At 36.3% G+C, this 13,396-nt stretch overlaps 1 protein-coding gene across 2 annotated transcripts in view; it reads right to left on the bottom strand.

Annotated features, from left to right (window-relative positions):
- Positions 1-2,389: 2,389 nt before the first annotated feature.
- The window catches only part of RELCH (RAB11 binding and LisH domain, coiled-coil and HEAT repeat containing), a 78,995-nt gene continuing 67,988 nt past the window's right edge, over positions 2,390-13,396 (bottom strand). For both annotated transcript variants that reach the window (XM_055703873.1, XM_055703874.1), the window contains exons 28-29: positions 10,559-10,629; positions 2,390-4,192 (exon numbers count right to left, since the gene is read on the bottom strand). In XM_055703873.1, coding sequence (XP_055559848.1) covers positions 4,072-4,192; positions 10,559-10,629 — 192 coding nt within the window. In that variant the 3' untranslated portion in view covers positions 2,390-4,071. The remainder of the gene's footprint in view (positions 4,193-10,558; positions 10,630-13,396) is intronic.

Below are 13,396 nucleotides of genomic sequence, written 5' to 3'. Positions count from 1 at the left end.
TCTCTGGAAAATGATTACTCATTCATGGTTACTCATTAAGATGAGTTAACACATGATATATTACTGTACAGTACTAACATCCAGGACCTGATTAGCCTACTTATCCAACAACAGCACTCCTCCATGCCTTTGTTGACCAATTTTATAGTCTGAAACAGATTAGCTACGTATTTGAATGTGTTTGCTACAAATGCTAGCCAAATGCATTCAGTAAACCACCAAAGCAGTTTCCTTGAAGTCTTGTATGAAGTCCATACTGCAATCCTGTAATTCAGCCTGTAATTCACATCAAGAAATTCTGTGATTCTACTTAGGATCAGTGCCATGCTAATCAGCTTGCTGTACCAGCACTGTAATGAATTTCTGCTCCATGAAGTTTTGCTGGTACTCTGTGGTTTACTTAGACATCAACATCATTATGTTTCACACGGGAAATTACTTCAAACATTTTGAATGCATGATACCCACCTTTAGAAACTGCACTGAAATGTAGAGCCACTTACTCCTGGAACAGAAAAATGTCATTAACGCTGTCACAGACAGAACAGAAATATCCCACACTTCTGCTTTTTCTGCACCATTTTGAATCATCTTATCATCCATATGTAGCAATGAATTCCTACAGTATATTACAAAAACTCCTCCTTGTTCTTCACAACAGTTTTTTGTCATGGATAATTTTTATCTTTCAATCTTAAAGTTTAAATTTGCTAAAATCAGTTTCTTTAGCCCTGAATTCATTCAAATACTGCTTTTAGCTCTCCTACCAGAATACGCTTTTACGTGCAGCCTTTTTTCTCTTCTTGGTGTGAAATAGGAGTGGGAAGAGACTGACAGAAGAATGTGCAGCTTTTCTTAAGAAGCTCCCTTTATTCACCTTGGTTAGAAGACAGGAAAAGAGTAATTTGCCTCATTTACAGTTTCAGAACACAATCTCTTTGATACTATGCATACATTTTGCCCTGAGTCAGCCTTAAGTTTAATCTACAGAAAACATATTTAGATTGTGAACACTTACTCAAAGCAGCCACGTTTAGATTGTGAACACTTACTCAAAGCAGCCACGTACCTTCAGCCCACTGATCACCTTTGCTTAAGAGCACAAGAACCTTTTAAATAAAGATTCTGAAATTTCATTAGAGGCCACAGGAGACCGTCAATCTATCCCCCATTTAAAGCCAACAAGTTGTAGAGGTTCAGCCAGAATAATAAAGCCAACACCGGTAATTTTACAGAAACCTTACTTTGGCAAAGTCATAAGTGATTGAAGATAACCCTTCGGGGATGAGTTGCTTTCCCTGCTGGATATCCAACTGCCTTCTTTTAATGGAACATTTTTCTCTCAAAAATTTCACTGAACTTGTTTTGTATAATGGAAAAAATTTAAAATATCCTGGTAATTCTTTTAAAAAAATTCCATCCCAACCCTGAATGCTACAGTGCCATAGCTAGGAAGAAAGAGAAGAAAAAACCCAAACAACCCCCAAACCCACAGAGAACAACTTCTTGCAATCTTCTTGAAAAACTGTCAATACACAGTAAACCAATAAACATTTTCTCAAACGCCTGCAACCAACATACACTAACAGAGACCTGAAATTTAGGAGGCAGAAGTCCTGAGAACAACCCGCATAAGGTTTGTTGCCTACACAGAAATTTTTTCACCTCAGTAGTTACTGTACTGGTCTTCCTGGGATTCTCACTCAAATTCCTCCTTGGATCAACTGGTATCAAGTAAAATGCTGGCTAGCAAAAGCTTAACCTTGCAAGAGGCTGGAGAGACCGCACCTAGCAGGGCAAAAGATGCTACATTTACACTAATGAACTAAAGAGCAAAAGATGCTCCATTTCTACTGACAAATTAAAGAGTCTCACCCCACAATCCTGCATAGTTAAACTGCTGTCACAGTGTTTTGCCTTGTGCCGATTAGCATGTTTGGCGATTAGATGTGCGGATTAGATGGCTGAAGTTCAGTCCAGGCTAGGAGCCTCTCTCACAGGCAGCCAGCCGCCCTGCTTTGGAAAGTAGAAGTTTAACCATAAAGTCATTTTGGTCTCAGGACTACAGAGCTATCTCTGCAACTGCAACTACTGGAACAGACACAGAAAAGAGAAAAGAACAAGGCAAAAAAAAAAAAAAAGAACAAGGCAAAAAAAAAAAAGGGTGGCATAGGAATCCTGCATGAAAATGGCAATAAAGCCACATGACTAGAAGACAGAGTGAAAGAGGCATATCAAGATAGGAAATTTAGCAACTTCAGTCTATCATCTGCTATGTAAAAGAAGTTAAGGCTGAAGAATTTGTGTGCATTAGACCTCTCTCCTGTAACAGGTGTTTTGATACAATAATATTTTCTGGAGAAGACTAGAAGTAAAAAGACAAGGCAGGTATACAAAACTTTTTATTGACAACAGAACAATAGAGAGGAACATCACCACTTCCCATTCCTCAGGAATGTCTCCATTTCACAGTCAGTCTGCTAAAAGTATACTTTCATGGTAACAAGCAACACTACGCCAGGGAGCTGTCTGTAACCTCAAGAAAAATGTTTCATCAGTGCAAAGGGACTGACAGTGTGCAAGTGTGCAGCAGGCCCTGTCACAACACAAACATGGCAGGCAACTGTATGTGCAGAGCCAACAGGCATAGACACGGAGCAGCTGGAAGCCTCAAATTAGCTCCATTATTTCTAAGGGCAATACCTGAAGTGCTACTCCATCCATATTCTCTTTCAGAAGTAAATACTTTCTTCCCTCATTCCTTTTGCTTCCCCTGTCCTCAAAGATGTTAATACTTCCAACTGAATGGTACCGTGTCAGAGTGCCTGAGCTTTTGTATTTTACTACCTCATACCAGTTCATGCATGCACTTGAGTTTGCTTTCAGAAGCTTACATTGACATAAAGAACACACACACAAAAAAAGTGCTGTAAAAGAATAAAAATGTTTAGTTGTTAATGCTTCCTTACTAACAAAAATATTTGGTAGTTGTTTAATGTTCCTTGTAATGTCATTTTTTTAAAGTATGTGTGCAGTCTACTGAACATTTTAAAGAAACGGCATGTCAAACTCTCTTAAAACAATTTTAAATACCCTGAAATTAAATTTGAACTGAGATTCAATCTAAACAACAAAGTATCTTCATTTTTGCTTTCACAGTACACAGAACTGCACACCGAGCACAAAATGAAAGCACTCTTCCTTCTGCAGAAGTTTCTTCTGCCTGCAGAACTCTACTGGGACCTGTGTGTAGTAGTTTATATATTTATTAACATTTATTAATTTATTATGTTTTTCCTTAGGGGATGTGCCTCTGGATGTGTAGACTGGTTGTTAAAGTGCTTTAAAATAAAACAAACATCCCAACAAAGGAAAACATCCCTCAACAAAACACAGTGGACGTGAGAATTCTATCTGAAGGACTTTGTACAGGATTTACAATGTCAGCATAAAGCATCTGAAATATGAGCATTCCCTGCAGACTGATGCAGTGCAAGCAGTCTCATACATTAGATACTGCAATTCCTCTGGATTCAAGATGCACAATACTTACAAAAACAACCCTAGAAGCACAGACAAATGCTGGTGGCTCTTCCTCTTCTTTTTAGAAACATAATAAAAAAATCTGCATTACTCTCTCATAATTTAAATACATAAGTAATCTCCACTTTTATTACTTCATGACAATGACTTCAAATTTACATTATTTTAAGTACCGTCATAATAGCTCCATGTATAATACAGATATTTGCTGATATCCTGTCAGAAAATAAAAAAAAAAACCAAAACAACCCTTCCACTATATAAAAAAAAATATGCTGGAAAGACAAGAACACAGAACAGGGACTTGATACAGACTATGATTTCAGTTTTATATCAACCACAGTTAACCCAAAATTAACAGATACAACACAGCGATATTCAAAAGCAGTGCAAATATCTTTGGAGGTTAGAATAAAATAATACTACAAGAACATAAGACAGAAGAAATTAAAAGGCAAGTACTTCAAGTACAGGAACCAGTCTCTGTGAGGTCCATCTTAGTGTTAGCTGAGAGTTCCTTCTCCTATCTTACTTCTTCCTCTGAAACACATTAGCCAACATTGCACCTGATGTAGTCAGCTGGCCCATTTTGTTCAAAAACTTGGTCTTTGTATCTTCACTCACAAGGCTTGCTGCAATCGACATTGAGCTAGGAAAATAAGAAATTTACTGACGTAAGACTACAAAGAACACCATGTTATTTAATAAGCAACTGAACGTTTTGCATTTTAGAGGTTTCAACATTCAGTCCATCAAGTTCAGTCCACCAAGAAGAACTGAAAAACCATTACACCAGCAAGCACAAATATACACTGTTAAAACAATTATCATGTCCTCGCCATCCTAGAGAAAATTAGAGAAAATATTTTTTATGCACACTACTTTTTACTACCTTTGCAAGTCATTGCATTAGCACTGGCAATTGCTCTAGTGAAAAATACCTCTGTGAAAGATTGGCTTTACCTGCTCACCAGAAATGTCAATTCTTACGTTTATTTAGTATAACAACAGCAGCACTAGTTCAGACCAAGGATCTGTCTAGTCCAAGTATCCTGCCTCTGACAGTGATCATTAGCAGAGATGCAGGCAAAAATAAAAGCAAGATTAAGTACAAAACAGTGACCTCTCTCCTTAAATTTCCAGCTCTTTTGTTTTCCAACTATTTCCACCTGAGCAGAGTCCAAAATCAATGTGGGCTGTCATTCTAGTAACTCCCAATGAATCTTTTATTTTACATTACTTGTTCAGCTTTCTTTTGACCCACTTGTAAACCCTACCTTGTGGCACTGAGTCCTACTAGGTGTGCCCCTCGCTAGGTAAAGAGCTCTCTTCCTGCTTGTTGTGAATGTGACTCCTACTGCCTTTGCTTGAGTGTTCCTACTCCATACATACTACAGGAGACAATGGAGAGCCCACAATTTCCCCACAAACCGAACTAGAAGGACCAACCCAACCAATGCTGAACCTGCAGGATATGACTTTGAACATGTTAAAAAATTATCCCAATGCTGTAAAATTAACTGATTTTAAAAGAATTATTTATTTACAACATATCAGTGACCTCAACTTCAGATATATGTAACTATTTAGCATAATAGGTAACTGGTCTCAAGCCAGAGTGGAACGAGGCAAATGTATGACAGAAGGAATATTAATAAACATTCCATTCTTCCTATACTTGTAGTTAAATGGCAAACATTTTTCAACATTAGACAGGCCCAATTTTACAACACATTACCAGTGAAATTCTCCCTTGTGAGCTCAGTGTGAACTCTGCATTTCAAAACTATACCTAACATGACAAGATCTGCCTCACTGGCACAGGCTAGCTTCCAGGAACTGAACTTTTCAGCCTGCAAGGTTAGGAACTGTTCTGTCAGACAGTTTTGCATCAAGAGGTCAACTTGAAGTTAACTCCAAATTGCTCCAACAGAATTTGAATGGTCTCTTCAAAGGCAGCAGGGATGCGTTCAGTACTTTTCCCCATTTCACACCACAAAAAAGGTGCTTAGTGGTTATGAATTCTGGTTCTTTTTAAACAGAATACTTGAAAAAGCAAAAAGGCAGGCTCTCACTAAAGCTGTACTGTGGTTTTAGAGATTGCTTAATCATATCGTAACTATATCACCTCAAATGTATACCCCATTCCTTCCACTTTTTAAGCTGAAGCGATTCCCTGTCTTCTGCATTTCCACAGTGCCTAATCGACCTAGATCCTTGAAAAGCCCTTCGGTTTGCCTCACGTAGCATACCTAAAGAGTATCACAAAGCATACTCTTAAGTATTATTTTCAGTACATCCCCCATTAATGGAACAAGTTATTCAAATCAATCATCTCATTTTAAATATTATTAGTTGGTATTTTCTGAAAGCTCTGTAAAGTTCCTCATTATCTAAATATTCAGTTTTTAAGCATCATTTCATTGAAAGTATGTAGTCTGAATTTTTAGTAGTTTAAAATTTTGAAAATTGTTCTCTGGTTATCTCTCTTTTTAGACAATCTGATTAAAATCAACATTTTAAAGATAATAATCTTTTATTCTAATTAGCAGCCAGCAGTGAAGATTTATAGCTGTTTTGAAATAATTTATAAACTTTTACAGTGAACTATTTAAGGCATAGTCACATAGCCAGACATCTTTGGCTTGATTACAGAGTCAACTAAGGAATCACATATTTCCAGTTAGCAGGTAAGATAGTACTACTGTAAGATGGCTGTCTTGTGCAATTCCCCTTAATTTCATGATAAAGCAAGGGCATAGGCATATACATTATGTAAATAACAGTTTATACTTGCTATCAGTTGGCTAATGACAAGAAGCTATTCCTGCCTATGATGTATCCTAGAGTTGTGTGTAACTATGGAAAATGATTTGGGAAATACAGTACATTCCAAGCATTAGCCATGTTAGAAAATAAAATTGCTCACTTCAGAAAAGAAAGCCTAACAACGGGTTACAAACCTCTAGTTTTACACAAACTGTGCTGTCACTATTCTAAAGATCCTGAAAAAGGTTGAAAAGACCATGAAATGTTTAATTAACATTCGAAACAGTTTGGGGGGGGGGGGGGATATCAGTCATCTAATGTTAAAAATTAAAAATTGAGGACTGGAGTGTCTAGAAGTTCATGTTTTCTAATATTACATTACTGTAAATAGAAAGATAACGCAATACACTCAACATATTTAAAGTTTAAATATACCCCAAAAGTACTTCCATTACTATAGAAATTGAACATTCAAACATAATAATAAAAGCAATATGAAACCAAAGTTTCATTCTCATGTCTTTAAAAAGTAATCAGAGAACCCAACAAGCAACAATATATCTTGTTTAAAGCAAGCAGTCCTACAGAAAAGTCCTTGCATATACTCACTATTTAAAAAACAAAACAAAAACCAACCCACAAATAAACAAAAATATGTAAACAAAATTTTTAACCAGTGTCTAGATGAACTAACACTACACGGAGTTCTGCCTGATTTATGGGGAAGCTGTATGCCAAAACAAACATTCATGCTGGACATTTTATAAAAATTGGTTTGTAATGCAAGTTGTTACCCATGATTGAAACACCTTGTTAATTGCTAAAGAAAACGTTTAACAGAATGGTTATCCAATATTTAAAAAGACAGTTTCATTGATTTTTAAAAACTATTTCTGTGACACCATATTATTTGACCAGCCTTTTCTAACAGTTAGGGGCAAAGACGAGATAACCAACAGAATCTTATAATTGCTTTTACATTCAGTTTTGGTTTTGTGCATGCAGTCTTATACGGTTAACAAAAATCCATAATTTATCTCCTATTTGCATTTAAATCCTTCATCAAATATATATTTAACACTGAAAATAGGAACTGAAATTGGCAAGGGCTTAGCAAGAAAAAGGAGATATTTATGTGTCTGAAAAGGTCAATTCTTCAGTAGTAGAAATATTTCATGTTAATTTTGTACAGTAAAAAGTTGCAACCACAGCCTGATTTTGAACAAGGGGAAGGCTAATTAAAGAATGACAAAACACATTGAAAACTTCTCCTTTAAAAATCTTAGTTTTCAGCAGTTGTATTCTAAAAGAAAATACACTGGCTGTTGTATCACATTTGCATTTATCTGTTTCTGCAATGGCTTAATACGACTAACTGATTTTAAAACATTTTCACAAGAGGGATTGCAAGTAATACAGACTTCTTACATTTAGCTTAACATGTCTGCACTGATAAAAGCTAAAGCATGGAGAGTCTAAACACTACATGAAATAAAAGTTGATCGCTCAAACTCTAGCCACACAATGAACAGCTTTCATGAACTAAATAGGTTAAAACATTTGAGAGGCAAAAGCACGCATCTAAATAAAAAAAATTTAAAAATTCTGTCCAACTGAAGAGCAACACTTAGGAACTAGGAAGAGCTCAGCCAAGGTATTTTCTTTCATAACCATAGGCTTCACAGTTCAGTTAATGCAGATAGGATAACAAACTTCAGGTTAGGGTTAATTATGTTCTTTAAAGAGACCAGTTAAATACTGTGTACATGTGCTGCATTCTGGGAGAGAAAAGAATGTTTGCCTAAGAAGCAATCAGTTTCGTATTTTCTAAAGATCTCTCCTGAAAGGCTGTCAAGAAGTTGCTCAAGAAGTGATAAATCTACTTCAAAAAACATTTATCAGATCTAAAAGTCTTATCTTACATATTTAGATACATACACTGCTTTTATTATTTTCTTTACGTAGTCAAAGTCTGAGGTGGTAGCTTTTTCATTGCACAAAGAATTAAAATGAAAATGGAAAAATAATATTGGTTAGTCTATAGATTAAAATAATAATAATAATAAAAAAGAGTCCATAAAATCCAGGCAGGGGAAATATTTGCAAAAATATTAAAATGCCCATGTATGCAACTGATTCTAATAAACCAACGTGTTAATCAAAATACTGTCATTGCTTATGTGGAGGGATGTCCTTGCACAGGCTGTTTGGTGAGAGCAATTGCTTAGCATCAGATCTGCAAAGGGCCTGGCTGTTACTTCTGCCTTACCACAATTACCTATTGGGAGCCTGCTGTGCAAGGTACATAGTGCAGGGCAGACCCTGATAAAACCAATGCTTACTTGCAAATAGCAGGATGAGCCTACTGGGGCAACTAGCATGTTTCTATCTTGCCAAGAATCATTATTGGTACGTTTTTTTCTGAGGAAATAGCTGGCTTGAAGCGCCAACCTTTAATACAGCTGAAGAGGCAACCTAAGCATTCACCATTCTTTAAAAATAAAACCCAAACACACAGCTGCTGGAGAATCTGAAGGACACAGGAAGGGGATGACCATTCGGAGCGTGACTGTTGGGGCCAACACCCAGGTATGCATGCCAGAAAGCTCCATTTAAGAGAAGGCAGAAAGGCTAAGGGCAAAAAGTACAAAGCTTGAGAAAGCTACGTAGTGAAGCCCTGGGAGAAAACAACAGCATGAATGCATTTTTTAGCTCTTGACTGACCAGCCATTTATGTTGCAAACACGGAATATGCCCACAGAATGATTAATAAACCTGTTCTTATTCTGTGAATAACCGATTTGTCAAAGAAATACCTATTTCATCATGAAAACTGCCACTCAATTGGAACACACTTAGTACAGTTCCTACTTCATAATATTGGTACATGAAACAGGAAAGAGCAAAGAAAGTGACTGACTCCAATCTTCAGATCTTAAAGGTTTTGTATTTCTTCTGCATTAGGCAGGACTTCTATATGACTAGACAGAACCAACTACCTTACTAGAACAGATACGCTATGGATTGTGAAGAACTTGGACATTTTTAGTTTTAAAATTACTTCACTTCCAAAGTCTAAAGTTCACTTCTAGTACACTTTTAAAATTGACCTGATGCTCATATCGCAAGTAGATTCAGTTCTTGCTACACTCCATTATCAACTACACCAGTAAACAGGCTAAACACCACTAGTAAGATGTGAGATACTTTATTTGGTGCATGACGGACTGATTTTTTTCCACACCATTTCAGTCATTCTCAAATGACTGGTTGCTTCCAGGATTTTGCCTGAGCTCTTTCAAGTTGTAAATTTATCAACTTGTTACAGATATGGAAGCACAATATAAACAAGTTTGGTTGTTTTTTTTTCAGATACCTACTGTTTCTTCTCCAACTCTTCCTGGCAATACTTCCAGGGATTTATTAAGTTATATAATAATCCATGAGAAGTTACGTGCTGGTATGCCATTCCAGGCAACATGCGGGCAAAAGGACACACAGAGGTCATCATAACAATGCTTACCTTTCCAAATCTGTGGGTCTGTCAGCCTGTGTTTTGTTATCAGTAGAGGGACACACAGAGATGTACCACATCTACCACATGAGGCAAATTGATGCATATACACCATGTGTCTGATGCCTCACTGGAGTGCTGGGCTTACTGTGCATTTGTAGAATGGGCGTTTTACTGAAGTACAACATAGATGACATTTTCCCAAAGCCAGTGTATTTACTAAACAGCATATTCACACAGGTAGGTCAGTTTATACACCGGAGAAACTATTCTTGTATGAACTAGTCACATGCAAGCAAAGACAGCAGCCTGGAGCAGGTCATTACCACAGTCAGAATAATTCCTTCAGCCTGCAGTCCACCCCCCCGAGACAGGGTTGCAAAGTGCACTGCTCTAAGCACTTAGCCCATGCACCCCCTGGTTTCTCAGATCCAGGATAGAAATTCAATTACTGCTTTAAATGAATAAAAAATTAAGAACAAAGTAACATGGGAAAACATCAATGTCATTGCTATGATTAAAAAAAAAAAAAAAAAAAAAAAAAGCATTGTCCTGTTTTACACTGGAGAAAGCAGCAACCACAAACTCAATTAAAATTTCTAAAATCTCTTTTCAAATACAGAATATGTCAGTGCAGGATTTCTGGTCACAAGCCTTAGACGTCATTATGGAATGACTCTTCAGAACATTACTCTGGAGGCACAGAAAATAAAAGAGAAGTGGTAATCTTACCCCTGTGGTTCTTGGACGGTCTTGTTTTCCACTTTCTGTTCACACTCTTTTATCATGGAGCTTAAAATAACCTAAGACACAGACAGAAGAGATATAAATGACATTTCTTCTTTTATGATGACGCTTCATACAAAATCTACTCTGCAACTAATTCTGACATTAGCAGAACTGTTTAAAAGGTTTCTCTGTTTTTCAAGTGCAATTAAATTCCAGCTATCTGCTAATGTCTTGTGGCTAGAAGCAACAAAGCCATTCAAAATACTTTAAGGAAGAAAATGCTTTTGAAATAGTTAAGGAGCTAAAGAATCCCTCCTGCTTCCCCTGTTTTTAAAAAATAGAGCTAAAGCAAACTCAATTCTGTGACACACCTCCTTACCTTCCCTTTTTCAAACAATGCTTTTATTTATTAGCAATAAACTTTGACATAAATTCATCTTACCTCTGTTTTCCTTTAAAGAGTTTTCAAGTACCTTTTAAAATTTGTATCTTTACCAACATTACGTATGAAAGAAAAAGCAAGGAAATAAAAGTGTGATAGCATCCCGAGATATCTTAATGGAAAAGAAGTGCTAAAGCAAACTTGGTATCATTTCATTGCTGTCTTCCAAGGTTCCTATGAATCAAGGGTTTTTTCCTTTACTTAAGCAATTGCAGTGTTAAAGGTTTCAGCAGAATATTTAAGATTAAACCCCCCCCCACCCCCCACTGGTATTTTACATTTCTCCAGCATATCAAAAAATAAAGAAATTGTTCCAAATAGCAGGCTTTGAAAGAAATCATACAATTCATTGGACAGGTACAGAACTCCCTGCCCTGCCCACAACAGTACTGTTAAAACTCATTGAGACAGAAGCATCTGAAACACTTTGGCAAAATAGTTGCAATGCACAGTGTGAAACTATAAACATGTATATATATGTACCCACTGCATAAATGGAAACTTTCTGTGCTTACTTACAGTTTAAGAGAAAGCTAAGCACTTTCTTTGAGACATTAAACTTAAAATATCAGCGCTGCAAGCAACTAAAATTAGCAGTGTCTTACCAAAACATGAATATATATAATAAAGGAAAATAAGCTAATTTCAATCTCTAAAATACAGATCAGTTGCTAACAGTTACTACCAAGTGATAACTAATTTTGCATGTATTTATACACATTAAAAAGGTATTTATTATTATTAGACAGCTGCAGCACAAAATATCCTTTGAAACCATTTATTACACTAATAAGATGTGTCCTGGTCTGCAGATCTGTGCCACTGACACTCTATTTCTCCAAATCTAATACTTCAATGTTTGAAACAATTTGGATAGCAGGTGTTATATACCCTTGAATGTTTCAGAAAGCAGCATTCAAACCCAAACCTGTGTATGGGTCTAACAGGACTACAGCTCTGACTGCTAAATTTGCTGTCCTTTATTTGCATAAAATATTATGCAAGTACTTAAACGCAAAGAGTACAGAGGTACAAGACAAATGTGTTCAGAATTCCAGTGAAAAAGCAATATTTTCTTTCTGTATCAAAAGAAAACTGAATTTTCTAAGCCCAGCAACCATGATTTTTGTTACTTAGCATTTCCACCTGTGCATTGGAACACTTACACATTTTTTTATGTTTATCTGAAACTAGATGTTCCAAATATTGATAATATAACATCTTGATCAAGGGGAATAATAATTCAGCAAGGACTCGGAATCATTTGAATACTGGGATGGAGTTCCCATCCACTGCACAGCTCCTTCCAGGAAGGCTGCATAATTTTTGGATGATGTGGAGCAAATCTTCCCTCTTCTCCAAATTAATTTGTCTTAAAGTTTAGGGTAAAACAGGGGAAAACTATAAATATAGTATCATATAGCAATTTTACATTATGATACTTATTCTTACACTTATTCCTTTCGGTGCTCTTTGTTTGGTCACAGGACTGATAATGACATCATTTAGACCTCCTTTAAGAGACACATTTTAGAGATATAACTGTATTTAGAGACATTTAAGAGACATAACAGGTGCTTAGGTATTATAAACAATCCTGCAAATGGAAAAAATATTTTTATTAAGTATTGATCATATCTCACTATCATGTAACTCAAAATCCAATTATTTGGACAAGAAATAGAAGGAAATGGAAAGCAAATGGAGAAGGGAGAAGAAGGGACCTGACAGAGATGCTGGCAACGTATCTGAAATGTCTGCACGAGGTGAAACGTCTATTTTAAATATGAGAGGCCTGGCTTGAACACCCCAACTTGCACTTTTGTTTATATGAATGAAAGGAAAGCAAATATGAGGGATAAGTGGTAAATGCTGTCTGACAGAATCACAAGCCAATTCCACAAATGTTACATTTCCAAGATGAGCATTAACTTTGTACTGATGTTAAAGCCACAACAGCTAAGGCTTGTGAATGAGAAAATGTGGTTTTGTAACTGATATTCCACTTGAATTGTGAATAACACCACAGTGACCAAAATAATGAGAAATGGGTTAATTCTGTTTATGCAAATGTCTACATTTGAAACAGTAAATTACATTTACTTCAGAAAACATAATTTTAAGAAAGAAAGCTTGAAATACAGGCACTAGGTGGGCCTCAGAGGTCTCTCTCACGGTGCCTGCAAACATCCCATTGTAGCAAGGAGCTGATTAAGCACTGCATTTCCAGTTCTGTAGTAAAAGCTGTAGTGAGTTTTCTAACCCACTGGCACAGGAGTAAATATTTTTAAATTTATGTTTCTCTCTGGCTAAAAAACAAAGTACTTGGCATCACGCCCAAAGTCAATTAATCACAGTGATACAGAATGTGGTAAAGGAGGATTGAGAACTGTCTTTAC

This window comes from Falco cherrug, chromosome 3, assembly GCF_023634085.1.
Source record: "Falco cherrug isolate bFalChe1 chromosome 3, bFalChe1.pri, whole genome shotgun sequence".
NCBI classification, from domain to species: domain Eukaryota; kingdom Metazoa; phylum Chordata; class Aves; order Falconiformes; family Falconidae; genus Falco; species Falco cherrug.
The sequence above is the reverse complement of the archived record's forward strand: the minus strand, read 5'-3'. Positions and strand labels throughout refer to the sequence as shown.